Raw genomic sequence first — 23,161 nt, 5'->3', positions numbered from 1 at the left:
CGTGGAAGGATCCACTCTGGAGCAGTTTGTGAAGAACTGTATCCCATGGGAGGGACCTCATGCTGGAGCAGGAAAACAGTGTGAGGAGGAAGGAGCAGCAGAGACGAAGCATTATGAACTGACCACAACCCACATTCTCCCTGTCCCCCAGGGGGACGCTGATTGGGGCAGAGAGTTAGAGAAGTCAGGAGTGAAATTAAGCCTGGGAAGCAGGGAGGGGCAGAGGGAAGGTGTTTCTAGATTCGTTCTTATTTCTCATTATCCTACACTGTTTGATTTGCAATAAATTAGATTAATATCCCCAAGTCTTGTCTGTTTTGTCCGTGATAGTAATTGATGAGTGATCTCCCTGTCCTTATCTTGACCCACAAGCTTTTTGTCATATTTTTCTCCCCATCTTGTTGAGGTAGGGGGAGTCATGCAGCAGCTTGGTGCGTATCTGGTGGCCAGCCAAGGTCAACACACCACAACGAGGCTTTGAGCAACCTGATCTAGTGAAAGATGTCCCTGCCCATGGTGGGGGGGTTGGAACTAGATGACCGTTGAAGGTCCCTTCCAACCAAAATCATTCTGGGAGTCCATGATTTTGGACAAATGTACAGTTTCATCTTCTTATGTGCAAATGCAACGTAAACAAAAAAAAAAAAAAAAAGAAACCCAAACCACTTACATATCTATTTGCCTTTTAAAACAAATTCCTGTCTATTTTCTATGTTTGTTACATTTTGGTCATTTTGGCTGAAATAATCTACAGGGGTCTGGACTACACACAGTGGCTTTCTAACTCGGGTACATTTATAAGTGCATCATTTTAACAGCCTTCTTGCTGCCATTATTTTTAGTCAGTACTTTTCTGCACTGGATTAGAACCAGAGGGCTAACAGCAACAATATAAATTGCTAACCCTGATGCTGTGCAGCTGCTCTTTCCACGGCAGGCTTATGATAAAATGTGAAGGTCAGGTATCTCTAAATTGTATATGGTGAGATATGAGTAGAGCACTAGAATAACCATGAATTCTCATGTTAATTGGGGTTCTGGCAACAAATCCTTTGTTCTCTTACCTGCTAAAGCAGGGAATAAAACTGCTACCTCTATAATTTGTGCTGTTTTTTAATTCAAGTTTCAGCATCCAATGAAAGAACAGCCTATTAAACAAGGCAGCCTGAGCTGTTCAGCAGAAAAGTGAGTAACCTAACCCACCAGTATGCAGCAACAGTCACAGTGGGAGAGACATGGAGAGGTTACATCTATTACGTTTTACAGTTTTACAAAACTGAGTATAGAAACAGATACCAGGACATGATCTAGCATATAACAGTAATAAAAAGAAAGTTGCCCAGAATAAGGTATTCACTCAAGATTGGCTCATTTTCTTGTAATATTTTGGGCATTTGCCATATTCCTCTTTAATAAAAATTCAGTGTTACAATAGGTAAAAATAAAATCCTATCCAAAAGGAATCTGTCTGCAAATAAAGCATCTGGAATGTTTTAAAATGAATCAAGAGTCCCAAATGCTAAAGCGAAAACCAGGCCCTTTTTAAAAAGAAAAAGAAATAAAACTATAAAATCATGAAAAAAGTGGAAGGAGATTGCAGCACACTTTCTTTGATCTGAAAATTGAATTAATGATTTTCTTATAGTGGATTTGATTTATGTATTCAAGTCCATTCTTAATCAGTCATTCAACATATTAGCAACTCTATTACACAAAAAGCAGAAACACTGGCAGTAGCAGTATTATTATGAGTAATAGAATATACTTTATCAGTGCTTCCTATAAGAACTACTAACAATGTAGATGAACAATAGTTCTGATTGCAATTACAGCTGCAGTTGTTTTAGTTGTGACGCTAAGGATCAGTGCTGTCTATGAGTCCCTGGAAGTCCTTCTGCCTCTTTCTGTACTCTACCATGTCACAGGTAGCTACACCTATTGATAAAATCTTGCTGTATTTGGAGACAGCTACTGGTGGAAAAGGCAGAGTAGCAACTTACATGAAAAAGGAGCATTTCAGAGGTGAGAGAAGCAGGAGGTTTTTTACAACTGAAATACATTCAATTAAAAAAAAGGTAAACTTATATTTTTGGTGTGTAAGGCTAGCATTAAAGAGCATATAACGCATTCAAGACAATAGAGCAGATAAGCAAGCCAGAAATAAAACTCATTTATTAATTTGATTTGCAAGTTATTTTTACTACCTGAAGGAGAGGAACCAAGATTTCCTTCCAAGCTTATTAGAGATTTCCCTTACGAAACACTTTATTTGATTCTAGGTTCAAGCTATTTAAACATTCCTATGTAAGAAGTAAAAAGGAGTATGGCTTCTAACAATACTGTTATTTGTTATATCAGGACTGAGATATCTAAGATTGTCTCAACTTGACCAAATAAAATCAGACTTGTACTTACCGATATATCATCACTAAAATCTATTTCATCCAAATCAAGGTATTCAGGGGCTTCCATTTTTCTTCTATGGACATTTTGGGTGAGTCAGCACGGTAGTAAAGACCTGATTAAGAAAAGAGAAATGAATTGTCTACTAAAGAGTAAAAACCACACAGAAATGATTTAATATAGTTGCTAGATTGCTGAAAACATTTAACTTGTATAGTAAAGTCTTTCATAACTTAATCCTAAAAGCTAAATACGATTTGCCATCTCTACTTCTCATGGAGAAGCCATTTCAATTTTTAGGGAGAACAGCCAAGTGGTACTTGAACTGGAAGCAAAAAATACTTGATGTAGCATCACTCAGTCCTTCTAGAAGTTCTATATAAGTGTGAAGACCTAAGCTGTTGAGCACCCTCATGACCCTGCAACCATAGCTGTGCTAATCACTAATCTTCTCTTAAGAATGCTACTACTTTAGTGGACTGAACACAGCAACTCCTGTTACTATAGTTTTCCTCTGCTCAAGAAGGCAGAAAAGAACTGAGAAGCATGCTGTGCACAGAAAACAAAATCTTATCACACCTTATCTCCACTTCTCCATACAAGCAGACTAACACACAATGCAGTCAGTTCTTTACAGATGGATGATTTATCTCTCCTCAGCCTGCAAATGTACTTCCCCCAAAATAGTAACCAAGGCAAAACCAGAATTATATCAATGTGCACTGATTATCAGGGGCCTTAACCATTTCCACCCAGTAAGGGAAAAAGAAGAGAAAACTCTCTTGCAAAGCAAGAAATGTGGCTGGAAAACTCGATATGTAATTCTGAATAAATTGGAGCTTAAACAATCAGAAAATCAAAGACAATAAAACCCTCATTACTTTCTTAATCCTAACTAGAATGAAGGTGTGCATTATCACTACAGGCAAATACAACAGAAGTAAGAGTAGAAAAGGAAGCTACTTTAAAGGAGGTTGAAAAGAAAAGCGATAATGCATTTTTAAATATCGTGAGGCACTACTTTAGTGTTAAGTATTATTACGGAAGCAAATTAAATCCTTTTAGTACTTGTACATAAGGAAATGCCTGAAGCAAAAAAATAATACAAGCTCAGTTTATTCACATGACAACTGCCAAGAAATATGTTTATGAATAATGAAGTCAGCTGTGTAGGTTTAAATAAAATCACTGTGTGAAACATTCATATGCAGTTAAGAATGTCCTAGGATAAGGGGTTTGAAGATAAACACTTTTCTGCAGGTGTTACACTTATTGGCAAACAAAACCTCAGTCATTAATGTCCTTCATAACAACCCATCCAAGCACAAAGCTGATCTTAAGACACCTGTTCTTGAAAAGTTATTAGAAGAAGAACCAAGAGGCAAATCTACAGTTTTAAGCTGAAAGAGCTGGAAAAGCAAATTTATGTTTCTCATGAAGTTACTGAAGGTAAAGGACTATTCAGTATCCTTTTCTCTTAAAAAAAAAAAAAAAAAAAAAAAGCATGGGTTTTCTTTAATGTATGAGGATATTTCCACTCCTTGCAATATGAGAAGAAAGGAACTTCTAGGAAGGAGAAACTGGAGAGGAAGGCAGCATGTAAGAAGAACCTCAGCTACCTATTATTGCCTCTCACTGTGGCTGTTAGACTTGAGTGAAGCAGTGGAAAAGGAGATGGCTACAAAAAGGTAAAAACATCATAAAGCCCTCGGTTCAACTTGATATGAGGAAACAGAAGTGGCTATAATGTGAAACTAATTGAAAGATTTTCATTTTGCACAATTCCCAAATGCTAAGTTTATTCTTTGAGGGAACCTCTAAAATCAGACAAAATCCTTGCAATGAAAGGAATTAGCTGTTGTAAAAAGGTGTGACACATTCAAGTCAACAGATTCTTCTTCACATTAGAGATTTTGCTTTCTTAACAGAAACTTAGAATTTCTGTATATTTTGTTAAGGTTTATGCTTTAATGTGTTGCATTTGGGAGACATTAAAGCTTACTTGTGGCAAAGTGCACTGTCACTGTATTGGGTTTGCATGGCAAGGTTTTGGTAGCAGGGGGGTTACAGGGGTGGCTTCTGTGAGAAGATGCCAGAAGCTGTCCCCGTGTCTGACAGAGCCAATGTCAGCCAGCTCTAAGATGAACCTGCCACTGGCCAAGGCCGAGCTCACCAGTGATGGTGGTAGCACCTCTGCGATAACATATTTAAGAAGGGGAAAAAACTGCTGTGCAACAGCAGTTGGGAGAGAGGAGTGAGAATAAGTGAAACAACTGTGCAGACACCAAGGTCAGTGAAGAAGCAGTGGGTGGAGGTGCTTCAGGTGCCAGAGCAGAGATTCCCCTGCAGCCCATGGTGAAGCCCATGGTAAAGCCCATGGTGAAGCACGTTGTCCCCCTGCAGCCCATGGAGGTTAATGGTGGAGCAGATTCCACCTGCAGCCCGTGGAGGACCCCACAGCAGAGCAGGTGGATGTGTCCGAAGAAGACTGTGATTACATGGAGAGCCCGCGCTGGAGCAGGCTTCTGGCAGGACCTGTGGACCCATGGAGAGAGAAGTCCACACTGGAGCAGGTTTGCTGGCAGGACCTGTGACCCTGTGGAGGGGGATCCACACTGGAGCAGTCTGTTCCTGAAGGACTGCACTCCATGGAAGGGACCCACACTGGAGCAGTTCGTGAATAACTGCAGCCTGTGGGAAGTACCCACACTGGAGAAGTTTGTGGAGGACTGTCTCCCATGGGAGGGACCCCCCACTGGAGCAGGGGAAAAGCATGAGGAGGGAGGAGCAGTGGAGACAATGTGTGATGGACTGAACCCAACCCCCATTCCCCTTCTCCCTGCACCGCTTGGGGAGGAGGATGTAGAGGAGTCAGGAACAAAGGACTGAAGTTGAACTTGGGAAGGGTGGGGTGGGGGGAAGGTGGTTTAGTTTTTGTGTTTGTTTCTCACTATCTTCTATTTTTAATTGGCAATAAATTAAATTAATTTTCCCCAAGTTGAGTCTGTTTTGCCTGCGATGGTAATTGGTGAGTGACCTCCCCGTCTTGATCTCAACCCACGAAATTTTTAACCTTATTTTCTCCCCTTGTCCTGTTCAGGGGAGAGAATGAGAGAGCAGCAGGGTGGGCATCTGACAGCCAGCCAAGGTCAACTCATCACAGTGTTCCTCCACAGAGGTAAAGACTAGCTGTCCATTTATCACTGTGAGTATTGATATCAGCTCAAACCAAATTAAGTGAGTTTTAGAAGCAAGATAAATGCCATGTACTACACAAATTACAGGATTGTAGAATCTACCCAGTATCATTACATGAGGTCATACATGTATGAAGAATGAGAATTAAAATAGAAAAGTTTAAAGGTTACAGACATATACAGACTGTATCACATACAAATAGTCTAAAAACAAAGAAAAGCTTCTCTGAGTTTCAGTTTTTCACTGGAATTAAATGGATTAAAAAAAAAAACCCACACAATATGTCTAAAAATCAATGGAAGAGATAAATAAAGCTATCCTAAACATGCCACATAACAAGCCAGAATCAAGAAGTTACCTAAAGATTTTATTTTGCAACTAAAAATTATTTATTCAGGTAAAAAAACTCCATAGCTTTATAAAAGAACTGCTATTCCTGGTTACCACATATATCAAGATTTTAGAACAAAAAGATATCAGCCTTTCAAACTTATTTTTTAGTTCTAAACTGCAAGAAGCCATTGAGGCAAAAAAATGCTGCATCCATCCACGGCTGACGAAAAGACTTAATATCACCTAGAAATGTACAAAACTCATCATGCCAGTCCACAACCTTGCAACATTACTTCCCCAAAATGCTGTCTTCAGTCTTCTCAAAACATAAATACTATGAAACACACCAAGGCTGAAGAGAAAGTTGGTAATCAAAACAAACACATCTCCTCTACAGAAAACTTCTCTATCGGAAGATAGTGTTCAGTTACATGTAAAGAAAGGGCAAGAGACTCATGCATTCTGTTCACTATAAGATTTTCATTTTTTTTCTTGATGAGGTAAAACTGGACAGCAACTCAGGACAAATACTATGACCAAATAAGATTTCCCATGACTACACTTAGAGTCTTATTCAAGGGATGCACTTTTTGGATACAATTTAACATAGCAGAACTGCACCATGTATAATGCTAACCATATGATAAGGGTAGTACTCAGAGTTGTGGCTATTTTGAGACCTTTGCAATGGCTGAATCCAGCCTCTTACCAGAAATATAAACAATCTGAATAGCACTCACAAGCAGATCATAAGCAAAACTGGTCAAACTCAAGGTAAAAATAACTGCAACTGTAATTGCAACTGCCAGCAATGGATGACATGAAATGAATAATGTATTTCCAGCATCAACACCAAAGCAATACAGATGACTGTCTCTGGCCTTCCAGCAGAAATGTCTGACATTTATCTGATCAACTTTCCTAACTGTATTTTGGAAGCTAGTCATTAAATATTCCACAAAATTTTAAGCCAAAAAAGGGCATTTCTTGTCTGGCAATTTGGCTTGCAGAGAGACACATACACACACACATACATTTTATACAGGTAAACTAAATCTTGTCTGCTCTCAGAATTCAAAGCTAAAAGAAGAAAACTGCATAAACATCACCCATATGTACTCAAGAAAAATGTTTTGTATAGTTTCATGAAACAGTTCCACCAGGAGAAATCATCCAGCTAAAAATTACCACACAGAAATGTGGTAGTAGTATCAGTATAATAACATACTGCATATGTTGCATTGCAACAGATACTAAACAGTGATTATGTTGCAAAATAAAGCCAACAACAGCAACAATCCTTATCGTTTTTCCACAACACAGATTTCCTCTGCTGTTGTCCTTCTTAGCTAAAACTAGTTGTCTGAACTCAAATCCTGTTACTGACAAACATTCCAATTAGGTGAATGAGGGAAAAAAGGGGCAAAGAAAGCAATTCCCAGTAAAGCAATAATACTAAAAAAAGCAATGAAGTATTAGATACAGAGAACAAATCCATCAATTTCTGCCGACGCTAAAACTCCACTCTAGACTGATGGCATGCATTACCTACAGGTGAAATGCTTACATTGTTCACAGATTGCTTTTAAGCTAGATCAAGCTTTGGATTTGTCTCATCACACAGCCTCAAAAATCAGTCACACCAACAACAGTCCCTAGGCGTTGGTGTGCCTTTTGAGGATGAAGAAGACTCAATGTGGGAAGGGTAGGAATGCTTTAAAAGCCAGTCCTGCCACTGACTTTGTATTGTGAAGCCAATGGCCATCACCTTATCCACACTAATGCACAGTAGGCAAGAACAAGGCCATACAGGTGAGAATTCGCTGTCTGTCAATTAACTGAGTGAATGAAGAGACTGGTATGGCAGGCAGAAAGTAAGCAAGCATCAGGTTCAGTTTCTTGTTCTGTTTGCTCAATGCAAAACTGTGGAGTAAAAAGGCATAACTGATTTGTAGAGACCCCTTTGCAACAAGGTTGTAGTGAATTCGGTAGCTTTGGAAAGGAATCTGATCCAGTACCTCAGCCAAAAACAGTCTCAGTGCTGCATGTAACAGACTAAATCTAAGAGGGAGCACAAGGGAAATGTCCTTTATTGAGCCAAAACAAAACAACTAATTGAGTATGCATCATTTTAATTATTTATGGGAACAGAAATTATAAGAACAAACAACAATAAAAAGATCTGCTGTCAATTAAATGTCTACTTCAGTTGTAACTCTAAGAAATCCTACTAAATGCCACATGAGATTTTATTTTCCACATCTCAGAACGACTATAACAAAATATTGGGGAATTTACTTAAACTTTCAATCAAATATAAAGTAAATCAGATGGAAATACTTCTATAGTGGTTGGCAAAAGGCTGTTTCCTTAAGCACAGTTAATATTAAAGATTTAGGCTTTAAATGCCAGAATGCCATGACAGTTGCTTTTTAATTAGGGGATAAGGTTATATTTTACAATTACAGGTCTGAGATAACAAAATAAACATATTGCCCTTTCCTAAGCATCAGAGGTTAAAGTAGCTCAAGATGAAAAAGATTCATGTGCAGAAAGGAAAGACTTTACATCTTTAATATAAGCACACAGTTTGTATTTCAAGTAACGCTTGAAATCTAGTAAGAGTCTGAATTTTATTCTCTAACATTAAGAAATACCAAGAGCATAAAACCAAGTTTCTTCACTTTCAAACAAATAGAACAGTGCAATGTTATTATGTTAAATTTACTTAGCATGCAGTGACAAGTCCAGCACCTGATTAAAATCTACAGTTCAGGAAGGCACGTCATCTGTCAGCACCAGGAAATATCCAGAACTTTGAATTCAGTTCCTCCATTCTCATATTCCAAAGTAACAGTGGAGTTCTACCAAAAATTATTTTGGCCTTGTAACCGTATTTACTACACAGTATAAGGAAAGCACTTCAGTACGTTCAGAAGCACTGCCATAATTAGGGGATATGGGAGCTGCACTATTGAATGAAAGCAAGAAAGCTTTGCCATTGGGTCCTAGCAAAGCTACTCTGGGCTAACACCATCACCTCTCCAGCTATTACACCTCTTACTGCTTCTTATGCTCAGTGGTGCCTAGCTGTGTATTGTCTCGGATTAAAGACTACATGTTGTTTGAGACAGGTATTGTGTAGTCACTTGGCATAGTGGTGTAGTCAAGGGGTGGAACATCTCCCTTATGAGGAGAGGCTGAGGGAGCTGGGTCTCTTTAGCTTGGAGAAGAGGAGACTGAGGGGTGACCTCATCAATGGTTATAAATATGTAAAGGGCAAGTGTCATGAGGATAGAGCCAGGCTCTTCTCAGTGACATCCATTGACAGGACAAGGGGCAATGGCTGCAAGCTGGAACACAGGAGGTTCCACATAAATATGAGGAAAAACTTCTTTACGGTGAGGGTGACCAAACACTGGAACAGGCTGCCCAGAGAGGTTGTGGAGTCTCCTTCTCTGGAGACATTAAGAACCCGCCTGGACGTGTTCCTGTGTGATATGGTCTAGGTAATCCTGCTCCGGCAGGGGGATTGGACTAGATGATCTTTCGAGGTCCCTTCCAATCCCTAACATTCTGTGATTCTGTGATTTGTCTGGCTTTTGGCATAGCTTGTGTCCTTGTCTATTAACAGAGCTTCACAGTACAAGAGTAATCCAATAAAACAGTAAACATGATGTGAGTACACTGCAATGGACTCTGGAAGAGGTAATATTTGAAGCTTTGTAGGAGATCGCCAAGACAACTGAAAATCTTTATTCACCAAATGCAGATGGTGCCTCTGCAGGTGATAAATGCAGAACACACAGAGAAAGCATCAAAGACACAGAAAGCTTGAAGTTTCATCTTTTTAGAACAGAACAGAACAGAGCAGAGCAGAGCAGAGTAGAGTAGAGCAGAGCAGAGCAGAGCAGAGCAGAGCAGAGCAGAGTAGAACAGCATAGAACAGAATAGAATATTTCAGTTGGAAGGCACCTACAATGATCATCTAGCCATGAGCGATACTTTAAATTTATTAGTATACCTACATACACTCTTAGAAGACCCCAGCTTCTCACTCATATTTACATTCTCTTCATTATCTCCAAGGGGGAAATTACTTGGATATAATCAATAAATATTCAAGCACATGACTTTGAGAATGTAAAGAGCAACACTGCAGCTCAAATGGAGGTTCATTTGCCTTTCAAGCATACCACTTTAGCTTCATGCATTCAAATAAAATGACAATCTGACATATGGTTAGATTATGCTGACACTTTTAAGTCATATAAGGGTTTGTGATATTACAATGCAATCTGAAATGCATTGTGCAACCCATTTTTGTTACCTTCTAGGGTTCTCAAAGTGTTTTTTCTTATCACATGAAATAACATTTTTTCTATTACTCATCATGCTCAGTGTCTGGATTGTCTCTTACTGACTGAGCAACTCTCTTGTACTAGTTTGTTTTATTTGCTTTTCTTTCTTCTATGTAAGCTAAGAAAAATATATCATCATGCAAAGAAAACTATCTATCCAGTCAAATTTAAAATATAAAAATATAAACGGAAGGCTCAATAGGAGCAGGGTGAGATTTTAAAGAGTAAAGATTAATTTTAAATAAAAATTTATTGTAAAAAAAGAAGAAAAGTTAACAGGGAGGCTGAAAAATGATGTCATTCATTTCAGTGAAGGAATGAATTCTGAGACCAGAATTACCTTATCCCTTATCACACTTATTCAGAAGTTTTCCTGAGTTTAAAAGTTCACAGCAGCAATTCATAATAGTATGATACTTCTAAAGCAAGTAAAAATAGAAACACTGCTTTTAATCACCACACAAGTACCTCCAGTGCACAAGCTACACTGATAGGACAGGAAGAAGGAATGCAGCAAAGTACAACAATTTTCCAAGACCAAAAGATGCTATTCTTAAAATTTAACTTCAGAAAAACTCTGCATTCCAGACATGCAGAAACAATCCACCCGCGGCCCTGAAGAGGCACAAATACTGAGCCCAGTTCTGTTCCTAATGAAGTTAATGCACATTCGGCCCTGGTTTTAGACAAGAACAAATGTATTTGTTTCTGGCCAAACATAATCAAACTTCTCCTAGTCACCTACCTAGACCTCAAGATCACATATTCATCCATATTGCTTGGATATAAAGCAATCCCGTGGAGTCTGAAGGGAGATGATTTTGAAGAAGTCATGTGGGGGTATGTAACAGTGTATGGTTCACCTACTCTGTCTTCAACCTCCATGAATTGCACAGAAAATTCATCACAACTTGAGGCATTTTAACATCAAGTCTTTTTAACAATTACAATGACCAACACTATGTAGTCTGTAAGTAAGGTGTATGTCAGGATGCACAGAGTGAAGATAAAGTATGCGTATTAAGATACAGTTCCTCACGTTTGTTGTTTTTTTTAGCACACTGAATAGTACTCTACATAACTTACTGCAAAAGCAAAGTGTTACTCCAAGGATGACATCTGAGCTCCAGTAAAGTACAATCAAGCTTTGCCATTAATATCTGTGTGACTAAAACGTTGCCCACCTTAAGGCAAGGAGTGTCTATTTGGCTGTTAGGAAGTCCTTCCTTCTTGCTTTTCTAAATACTACTCCATTTAGTGCTCTCATGAATAACTCTTACATTTAATATTAAAAGAGAGTGATTCTACATCTTCATTTCCAAAAGAAAACAGCAACCTAACAAAAAGAAATCAATATTCAGGCTACTGAGTGATCTGACCAACTGAAGAGTTGTTTTTACTGTAACACAACTTGAAAGACATCTGCTCACTGCAAACCACCCCAGATTTCTCATAATAAAACCATTCTTTCCACCCCATGGTTTTATATTTCCTTCAAGATTCAAGCATACAGAAAACTGGACTCCAAGCATTCAGACAGAATATGTGCACTTAAGCATTCTGGAACAAAGCCTAGAAAAATAAACTTGTTTGTTTCAATTAGCCTTGAAGAAACCTTTGGAGTTGGAAATTAATAGCTGTTATTTCAAAACGGAAACAGCACATGTGATTCAAGCACTGTACAAAAGCTAATGTACTGTCTGCTTAACTTTAATGACAGGAGCAAAACAAACAAAAGGTCAACTGATTTGTTGAAAAAGAGATATTTCATTAGCTGTATTTGATTAATTTATGGTTTTATTCCCCTTGAACTACTACAAGGCTATTTGCTCATATTATGAAATACCTTACACTCATGCAATATTAATGTGCTTACTTCATTGTATAATATACCTATTTCATTGTACTTTAGCTTATATGGCAACTGTTTCAGTTATTTCACACCATCTAACTCCTTCTGTGGGCTTTAAGACTCAGCAACATGCAGATCAAAACCAGACCAAACAACTCCCCTCTGTAAATTACACATGTACATATACATACAAATGGAGAGAAAGACTGGACAGAAACCTCACTAGAACACAGAGCAAGAATACATGCTGTTCCATTACCATAACTTATTTCTATAATCCCACTGTTTGTGGTGATCTAGTGACAACAGAGTAGGACAGTAGCTGTACTGGACACTGTGCGCATTTGGAGTGGAACATACAGTTGCTGCCTGGGATGCAATCTGCAGCCAAACTGTAAGAAAAGCAGGTGGTGAGATTTACTCCAACTTCTAACATCTTAACTTTTGTATTAGAAGTGGAACCTGGTCTGGCTCTGCCACTTACCCACTTGCCAACTCAAGCTAGTAAGAAAAGCAGTGCTTTAACTGAGGTACCACGCACAGAGGCACAGTTTCTACTGACTGAGTGCACTGCAGCAGCATCCTTTCCTCTCCGCTGCAACATATTGTTATATTTCTCACACACAGGGACCACAAAGTAACTTTAACCACTAATTTCTATAAGCTCATTCCGATTTAGTAATTTTCCATACAAAAAAGAGATTCTACCTCTGAGGGAAGATAAAATAAAACAATGCACTGTTCATTCTTCTCAGCCATTTTTTGTTAAAGGGCACTAAACTAGTTCAGTGTGGAAAATATCCTGTAGTTCTACTTATTTCCACTGCAACTTTCATCCCACTTACCTAAGCTGTGGAGTACTATTTCCTGCCAGCCACTGACCCTATTTGGGCATGATAGCTGCTCCCTTCACTTGTTTAAAAAGGGTCTTCAAATAGTAATGAGCTTCTGCTTCTTCCTTTAAACTGTTCTATGAATATGTATTTAACCTCATGTTATGTTCAGTTACAGCTTGTTCTCAAAACGAATTTTTTCAGACTTCCCACTAATCAGTTTGTGACAGCATGACTCTAAAATGACAGTGTTTCTGCTTAATGTAGAGTGTAATAGTTCTCAAATCTCTGTTACAGCAGAAATACTAATGTCCATTTAAAATTATATACTTGTAAATTTAAAACCCAGTCATCTAGATTTATATTAAATAGACACCAAAAAAAGCAAGCTACTTAAAATGTGACGTTCTTTTCATTCAGGTGTGAAAGGGAAACTTTTTCCACTCACAAAAAAAAGATCAGCATCTTCCCCATGAAATATACTTGATTTTCTCATATAAAATGTTCCAATGGTTTCAAAAAAATGGATGCTTGAGGCAAACAGTGCACTTACAAGCAGAAATTTTAACAGTAAAGACTGAACTTAAAAAAATATTTTTCCATCAACAAAAATCAATTTTCAGAAAAGGAAAATTAATTGTCTCAAAGGAAAATCCATCTCCTCAAAGGAAAAAGTAAAAAAATGAGCAAAGACATTTTTAACAGCTTTATATATCCTCAGAAATAACTCAGAGATAGATCAACTTTATCCCCAAAAACAGCACAGAGTTGTTGATGTTAAAGCACAGAAAGTCTTAGGCTGGAAGTGTCCACCTGAGATCATTTAGGCCAATCCCTCTGCTCATGCAGGGTCAGCTTGAGCGGGTTAAGCCCAGGACTGTGTCCAGTTGGATTCTGAGTGTCTCCAAGGATGGAGACTCCACAGTGTCTCTGGGAAACTTGTGCCAGTGTTTGACCAGCCTCACAGTAAAAAAGTGTTATCTTGTGTTCAGATGGAATTTAATGGGTTTCAATTTATGTCCATCACCTCTTGTCCTGTCAGTGGGCATCACAGAAAAGAACCTCTCGCTCTTCTTCATTCTATCCCATTAGGTAATTATCCACGAGTAAGATTCTCCTGACCCTTCTCTTCTCCACGCTCAACGGTCCCAGTTCTCTCAGCCTCTGTTCATATGAAAGAGGCTCCTGTCCCTTAATCATCTTTGTGTCTCTGCACAGGACTTGCTCCAGCAAGTCCATATCTGTCTTGTATTGAGGAGCCCAGAACTGGACCCAATACTCCAGGTGTGGCCTCATCAGGGCTGAATCGAGAGGAAGGACCACCTCTCTTGACTTGCTAGCAACACTCTGCCTAAAGCAGTCCAGAATGCTATTGGCTGCCTTTGCCACGGGGGCGTATTTCTGGTTCATGGTCAGCTTGGTGTCCGCAGGACCCCCAGGCCCTTCTCTGCAGAGCTCATTTCCAGCTGGTTGGCCCCCAGCATGTACTAGTGCATGGCGTTATTCCTCCCCAGATGCAGGACTTTGCATTTCCCTTTGTTGAACTTTGTGTGATTCCCCTCTGCCCAGTTCATCAGCCTGTTCAGGTCCCTCTGAAAGGCAGCACAAGTCCTCTCATTTTTGTACCATCTGCAAACTTAATGAGACTGCACTCTGTCCCATTGTCTAGGTCTGTTTAACTGCTAATATGAAGATTTTAAGCAGTACTGGCACCAGTAACTGACTGCTGGGGTAGACCACTAGTGATTTGTCACCAACTAGACTTCGTGTTGCTGATCACAACCTCTTGGTCCGGCCACTCAGATAGTTTTGAATCTATCTCCCCGTCCATTTATTTCACTTAACCTTTGTTAGCTTGTCTATAAGGATGTTATGGGAGACAGTGTCAAAAGTCTTAGTAAAAAACATCCGCTGCACTCCTGTCATCCACCAAGCTAGTCACCAGCTGCAGAATGCTGTCAGGTTGTTAGGCTCTGTTTCCCCTTCATAAATCAATGCTGACTACTTTAGATTACTTTCTTTCACTTCATGTGTTTGGAAGAGCTTTGCAGGAAGATCCTCTCCATCACCTTACTAGAGATTGAGGCGAGGCTGACCAGTGTGTTTTTCCCTAGGTTTCCCTTCTTGAAGATAGAAGTGACATTTGGTCTCTTCCAGTCTTCAATCACCACGACCTTTCAAATATAATAAAGAGTGGTTACACAATGACATCAGCCATCTCACTCAGCACTCACAGATGCAGCCTGTCAGGCCCCACGGACTTATGTGTGTCCAGTTTAAGTGTTCTCTAACCCTGTGCTTCACCTTCTCCTCTTCCTCCTCCTCCTCCTTCTCCTCCTCCTCCTCCTCCTTACTTGCTCCAGACCTTCCTTCTGATCTCAGTGCCTGGGATTCCTGCAGCCTGTCATACCAGTAAATACTGACACAAGACACTGAATACCTTGGCCTTTTCTGTGTCCTTTCTCACCCATTCAGCAGCGGGTTCATCTTTTCCCTAGTCTTCCTTTTGCTGTTTATGTACTTGTAGAAGCCTTTCCTGTTACCCTTCACATCCTTTGCCAGATTCAACTCCAGGTAAGCCTTGGCTTTCCTAACCCTATCTATGCAAGATCAGACAACAACTCTATATTGCTTCTGGGTCACCTGTCCCTGTTTCCACCTCTTGTGCATTTCACGTCTGAGTTCAGTCAGGAGCTCCTGGCTCACCCATGCACCAAGCAGGACTGACTCCTGCCACCTTTGCTTGATTTCCTGCTTGTTGGGATAGACTTTTCTTGAGCTTGGAGATGATCCGTTTATATCAGCAAGTGCTTTCAGAATCCTCTTCTTTCCAGGGCTGTAACCCATGCGATTCTTCCAAGCAGATCTCTGAAGAGATGTATAGATTAGTATTGATGGCTGTTATGTTAACAACGACTTCTTTCTCTAAGCATGTATTTTCTATTATTTCTATTTCCCATGGGAAATCCCATGGGACAGGGTACTAGAAGGTAAGGGGGCCCAAGATAGTTGGCTAGCATTCAAGGACTGCTTCTTCCGAGCTCAAGATCAGAGCATCCCAACAGGTAGGAAGTCAAGGAAGGGTACCAGGAGACCTGCATGGTTAACCAGGGAACTGCTGGGCAAACTCAAGTGGAAGAAGAGGGTGTACAGATCATGGAAGGAGGGGCTGGCCACTTGGGAGGAATATAAGTCTGTTGTCAGAGGATGTAGGGAGGCAACTAGGAAAGCTAAGGCCTCCTTGGAATTAAACCTTGCAGGAGAGGTCAAGGACAACAGAAAGGGCTTCTTCAAATACATTGCAGGTAAAGCCAACACTAGAGGCAATGTAGGCCCACTGATGAATGAGGTGGGGGCCCTGGAGACAGAGGATAAAAAGAAGGCGGAGTTACTGAATGCCTTCTTTGCCTCTGTCTATACTGCTGGAGGCTGTCCTGAGGAGCCCCGGACCCCTGCGGCCTCAGAAGAAGTCAGGATAGAGGAGGAATCTGTCTTGGTAGATGAGGGCTGGGTCAGGGACCAATTAAGCAACCTGGACGTCCATAAATCCATGGGCCCTGATGGGATGCACCCGCGGGTGCTGAGGGAGCTGGCGGAAGTCATTGCTAGGCCACTCTCCATCATCTTTGCTAAGTCGTGGGCAACGGGAGAGGTGCCTGAGGACTGGAGGAAAGCGAATGTCACTCCAGTCTTCAAAAAGGGCAAGAAGGAGGACCCGGGTAACTATAGACCAGTCAGCCTCACCTCCATCCCCGGAAAGGTGATGGAACAACTTGTTCTTGGTGCTGTCTCTAGGCACATCAAGGATAGGGGGATCATTAGGGGCACTCAACATGGCTTCACCAAGGGGAAGTCACGCTTAACCAACTTCATAGCATTTTATGAGGACATAACCCGGTGGATAGATGATGGTAAAGCTGTGGATGTGGTCTATCTTGATTTCAGTAAAGCATTTGACACTGTCTCCCACAGCATCCTCGCAGCTAAACTGAGGAAGTGTGGTCTGGATGATCGGGTAGTGAGGTGGATTGTCAACTGGCTGAAGGAAAGCCAGAGAGTGGTGGTCAATGGGACAGAGTTCAGTTGGAGGCCTGTGTCTAGCGGAGTCCGTCAAGGGTCGGTACTGGGACCAGTTCTATTCAATATATTCATTAATGACTTGGATGAGGGAATAGAGTGCACTGTCAGCAAGTTCGCTGATGACACAAAACTGGGAGGAGTGGCTGACACAACGGAAGGCTGCGCAGCCATTCAGAGGGACCTAGACAGGCTGGAGAGTTGGGCAGGGAGAAACTTATTGAAATATAACAAGGGCAAGTGTAGAGTCCTGCATCTGGGCAAGAACAACCCCAGGTATGAGTACAAGTTGGGGACAGACCTGTTGGATACCAGCGTAGGGGAAAGGGACCTGGGGGTCCTAGTGGACAACAGGATGACCATGAGCCAGCAGTGTGCCCTTGTGGCCAAGAAGGCCAATGGCATCCTGGGCTGTATTAGAAGGGGTGTGGTTAGCAGGTCGAGAGAGGTTCTCCTCCCCCTCTACTCTGCCCTGCTGAGGCCGCATCTGGAATATTGTGTCCAGTTCTGGGCCCCTCAGTTCAAGATGGACAGGGAACTGCTAGAGAGAGTCCAGCGCAGAGCCACGAAGATGATTAAGGGAGTGGAACATCTCCCTTATGAGGAGAGGCTGAGGGAGCTGGGTCTCTTCAGCTTAGAGAAGAGGAGACTGAGGGGTGACCCCATTAATGGTTATAAATATGTAAAGGGCAAGTGTCATGAGGATGGAGCCAGGCTCTTCTCAGTGACATCCCTTGACAGGACAAGGGGCAATGGCTGCAAGCTGGAACACAGGAGGTTCCACATAAATATGAGGAAAAACTTCTTTACGGTGAGGGTGACCAAACACTGGAACAGGCTGCCCAGAGAGGTTGTGGAGTCTCCTTCTCTGCAGACATTCAAAACCCACCTGGACGCGTTCCTGTGTGATATGATCTAGGCAATCCTGCTCCGGCAGGGGGATTGGACTAGATGATCTTTCGAGGTCCCTTCCAATCCCTAACATTCTGTGATTCTGTGATTCTGTGATTTTGCTAGCTTATAAATTTGTGTGAAACTAAATAAAAGGAAGTTTATTTTTCAAACACTGGATATCATAATGCTAGTAATGTAGGATATCCAACGTTAAGAACTAAATCCAAGGCAGAGATGAAGACTAATTTTGCATTTTATACACATTTTTACAGGTTGGCATGGTTTCAATGCTTTTTCATTTTAGTGTCCTTCTTATATACTGAAGTATTTAACAGAGAAAAGAAGGAAAAAGAGACAATACTGTTTAAAGACTTTTTAGGGTGCATAGAAACAGAAATACTTACCAAAAGAATTGTTTATGTTATGATAGAAACAAGCTGCAATTAGGATGTACTTATAATTTCATTATGCTACTCATTACGACCAAGATATCCTGTTTGTTCTGCCTGTTCAAACAGAAAGAAAAAAAAACAAAACAAACCTTCTCATGAAAGCAATTCTTTACAGTGTTTCAAAAGGAAGCTGGAGCTGGTAAACACATGTTCTTATGGGAAATTGCCATAATCCTGACTATATCCCAGCAGGCTCTGAAAATATTTCTCACAAAGTCTCTTCTATAAAATCTAGAACATATGTACGACAGACTATGTTTCACATCCTTTTAAGGAACTTGCTAGATTTAATGAAGAGGACATTACTCTTGCATTTCCTTTCAAATGTCTGCCTTTTGCTACAGGTATTCTGCAATATTTGTTTTCTCTCCTGTTTTCATGATTTCTGCACTTTCATCAGTCTGTGAAAGAGGCCAAGAAAGTTTACATCTAGACTCCCCACTGACAGCATCTTACTGTAGGCTTCTATTGCAGTATATCCAACACATAGTCTATTGATAAATGCATTTCATCATGTTCGTACCATTAAGCTCCTACCATTCTTCCGGGACAATTATCAGAGAAATCAATAGAGTTGTCATTTTTTATGTGGTTGCTAAGAGGTTTTGAAATTGATCTTACATGTTTTTTTTTTACTATTGACTGATATTTCAAAAAGAACACAAACAGATCAACACAGCTCCCTTACTAATTGTCATTCAGCTAAATATCTCTAAGCCATTAGGGACATATAAAAGTCACAAATTTCTTCTGTATGGGGAACACTAACATTGATGAAAATTTTAAAAAACTTCACCACTTGAAAAATGTAGATCAGTCTTTACAATCTAAAACGGACAGCATGATTTCCTCAGCTATTTTTTCTTCACTACTTCTTTTCTGAGTTTTCATCCTCTTGCATCAAACAAGGCAATTCAGTTAAAGAAACGAGATCACACTAGACATGGAAACATTCTCAATGCAACCAGAGAAAAATGCAAGAAATATCTTGAACTTTTTATTCTAAATATAGTTCTTTCATATTCCAAATCAGTCACCTAGCAATTAGTCTTCCTGAAGAGCTCTGTGATCCAGTATCACCTACTGCAATTATCTCTTTTTACCAAAACCAGAACCAGTAGCAGTTAGAACTCTGCCAGGACTACTATGTATGTTGTCTCTGAAAGCATGCATCATCTCCTCTCTTAACTGCTATTTTTGCCAGAATTGTTTACCAGACAGATGAACAGACATGCCTCATTGTCTTCCACTCACTGGAGCAATACTGACCTTTACGATTTGTGCAAGTTTAAATTACGTGTTTAAAAGAAAGCAGAGATAAGGAAAGTGGGTGGGTGCACTTCTGCCCTGTGTAATTTAATACATTTGTAAAAAGTGGATTTAGAACTCCTACATTCTGATTTACCAGTATTTTACTCTCACTTACACTTACTCTATATTGGTAGAAACAGCTGCAGAAAATGCAGGAGAGAGAAAGAAAAAATCAGACTTTTAATGAACATACAGAAATTTATAACTGATGTCCTCCATCTTGAAGTATCACAGACGGTAAGATTAGTTTTTAAACCAGTGTGCTTTCCTTTACCACATGCAAAAATATTGCAATAGTATTTTTAACTTTTTGGATGTCAGTTGGCCACAATAACTTGCTACTACAGTTGGAAACCAGACCACAGATGTCCTACTGCTAAAGTTTAAATCCATCTCTTGGGTTTGACTCCACACTATAAATTACTAAAACAAACAGCAAAACTTTTCATTTGCACTTCTGTTACTTTCCATCCAGGACTCTACTCTCCAGACAACTATACAGACTCCCCTGCTCCATTACATGTGACTCTCTTAAAGCCCAAAACTTTAAGTGCTCTGCCTAAAGGACTCTAGCTACTTCTGTGGGTGTCACTGTTAATTAAGAACACATGGAAAGGAAATGAAGGAGCCAAAAAAGCAGCCTTGTTTTCTGGAAAAACACCAGAATACATGGACACGGGTGACAACAGTAGGAAAAATAGGAGCTGGATAACAGGAAATGTTTGCAGCTGAGAGAAACAGTCTAGTGCCTCTTGTTCAAGCATATGAAGAAGCTGAATGACTCAAAAATCCGCCTCAAATGAATGAAAAACTGGAGCAATAACCTCAAAGTTTCAAAGTAATGGAAACCAAAAATATTAACAAGGATGAGCCTATTGAAATTGTTAAAAACACATTTTATTTTCTTTTTATTTATTCTCAGACTTCACTGAACAAGAAGTCATTCATAATGCTATCAAACCGTGTAGTGAGTTAGAGAACTAGGAAGTTTAATAGCTAAAGATGTTCAGATAGTGCCTGATGATAAACCAGAATGCGACAACAGAGATACACTTAGGTATTGACTGATTTGTAACTAGGTGTAGTGAGTTAGAGAACTAGGAAGTTTAATAGCTAAAGATATTCAGATAGTGCCTGATAATAAACCAGAACGGGACAACAGAGATACACTTAGGTATTGACTGATCTGTAACTAGGTTTTTTACTCAGTGGTAGCTTCATTTTTGCTCCACACCAACTACATTTCTGTTCAAGGCGACAGAAAGCATGCCAAAACCAGATGGTTCTGATCTCTGGTAACTATTAACAAATATCCCATTATGATTCCTAGCCACTAGCCTTTACAAGTGAAATTATGCAACCATATCACTTAGGATGACCTCTGAAAGGGACTATAATTTACAATACAGAAACTGTGTGCCTGAGCTGCTTATCACACAAAGAGAAGGACTGAACTCTCACCATTGAGCTATAATCTTCATTTCCAGTCCCCCCAACTCCTCCACCTCCTCTGAGATAGCCTGTACTGCACTCTTGAACTCTTCCCTAGTAATGACTATTGGGCCCACCAGGAACAGCTGTTACATTTAGTACAATCTGTTGACAGGGATTATTGAAAGAATGTATGGCCAAATACCACAATCTCTGTTTTTTCACTAAAAATTATAGCAACCAACATTTCTACTCCTAGTTCTAGGAGGGTGTAAAAGAATAAAATTAGAAACTGGGAATACATCTATTTACTGAGGGAAAAAAAACCTGAGAACATTTGGCAGACAGCAGCTTAGCTTCACAAGCAAATATTTAGTTATCCGCAACTGACAAGTAAGCAGAAACACTGACTGGCTAGATTTGGTTTAAAATCTGCACAAGTAACTTAGCATCAATGTTATAATGTTTAGTTTTTAAGTAAACAATATTGTCATAGGAAAGCTTGTGCTTGTGGATAGTAGCACTATAATTTGTAGTTTTATTAACATAATTTTCTGCATCTATAAAGCACATCATCAGTCTTGGCATATGACCAAGGTACAAGTGTAGTCACTTTACTGGGAATGAATGCAGTTGGCTAGGCAGTGTTGTAAGACGGTTATTCCATTTTTCCAACAAAGGAATATTTCTTTTACTGCCTCTTTTTCCCACACACACATACACTGAAACAAGCAACAGCACTTCATGTAGGATGTGTCCCAGTTCCTGGAAGAAAAGACAGCTTTTATACTGTTCAGAACAAATCAGCATCAGTTGCAACTGTTTAAGACATTATTCCTTTTAAACCAGCTCCAAACTTTTCCTTTCACTTGTTGCAAGGTAAAGGGGCATTACATCTGGTGAGCAGAGAGGAACAAGGATTTCCTGGTTCATATATCCTACTACACAGAAGGAAGCGTTGCGAATCCCAGAATTTGCATTGTGGAATGCTGTCAGAGTTGAGAACCTTATGTAGTCCAGGATGTTCATATGGTTTTTCAATTATACAGATGATTCACTGATCTTTATCATAGCCCTACAGTCTGAAAAGGAACTCTGGATTGTAATGTCCTTTCAGCACTTAGCTGCTACTGACGAATATGATTTTAGGTTGCTTATTATATAGCAAGTCTATCTTCCAAGAAGTATATTCTTGCTACTCAGAAGTCAGTTGTAACTCTCACGAATGCTCTTAGGAGATGGGAGATGATATCTTATTCCATAAGAACCCTGCTGGGCAAAGAAGAGAGTGCATTTTCTGCAGCTGTCAGAATCCTCTGCGAACTGGTGATTCAGGCTCACATAAAATATGAGTGTCCCTTGTGTCATCACCATCAGTTCTTTTTTTGTGAACAGTTGTGATATCATAGTAAAATCTTATGTGAACTACAGTACAGATATTGCACTGAACAGGCAGTTATTCAAAGAAATTTTGCAACTTTACTGCCTTAAAAGTGATATTGAGTTTAGAGAAGGCAGAATAACGGTCAAGTGAATTCTGAATCTGCCTGAAATCCTGGATCTGACAGAGTCTCCAACCCTCATAGCTGAGTTCTCAAAGTTCTGACGGTTTATGAAGAATTTCACCCACTTCAGCTGTTAAAACACTCAAAGATCCAACACAGTCAGAAGTGCAGATAAGCAACTGAGTTTTGTAGCAGTACTGTTCTTCATGGATTTGCAGAAACGCATGCAGAGCCATAAGAAGTGCTGGAGAGCCACACAAAGAAACTACTAAGCAGCTTACGGAAGAGTTTCAACAAGAGATTAGTCACATCTGTAGAACTGTAAGTGGTAAAGACAATAATCTCTCCTCTGATAGATTCAAAGAGCCCATCACCAAAATACTTAGGAAGCCACACTCCTGCCTGCAAGATGACACAACTTTCCATTTGCCTGCAAGTTAGTTAAGGCTTGTACAAACTCTCTAAAAATGTTGCAGGACCTTTTAAGCTGTTATTTCCATGCTAAGGAAAG

General features: G+C 39.9%; 1 protein-coding gene across 2 annotated transcripts in view; it reads right to left on the bottom strand.

Annotated features, from left to right (window-relative positions):
* Positions 1–23,161, bottom strand: part of SNCAIP (synuclein alpha interacting protein) — a 103,062-nt gene that overhangs the window by 59,218 nt on the left and 20,683 nt on the right. For both annotated transcript variants that reach the window (XM_068422878.1, XM_068422876.1), the window contains exon 2: positions 2,416–2,518. In XM_068422878.1, coding sequence (XP_068278979.1) covers positions 2,416–2,472 — 57 coding nt within the window. In that variant the 5' untranslated portion in view covers positions 2,473–2,518. The remainder of the gene's footprint in view (positions 1–2,415; positions 2,519–23,161) is intronic.

The sequence above is a fragment of the Nyctibius grandis genome, chromosome Z (genome assembly GCF_013368605.1).
Source record: "Nyctibius grandis isolate bNycGra1 chromosome Z, bNycGra1.pri, whole genome shotgun sequence".
In the NCBI taxonomy this organism is placed as follows: Eukaryota; Metazoa; Chordata; class Aves; order Nyctibiiformes; family Nyctibiidae; genus Nyctibius; species Nyctibius grandis.
This window is presented reverse-complemented; position numbering and strand designations above follow the sequence as displayed.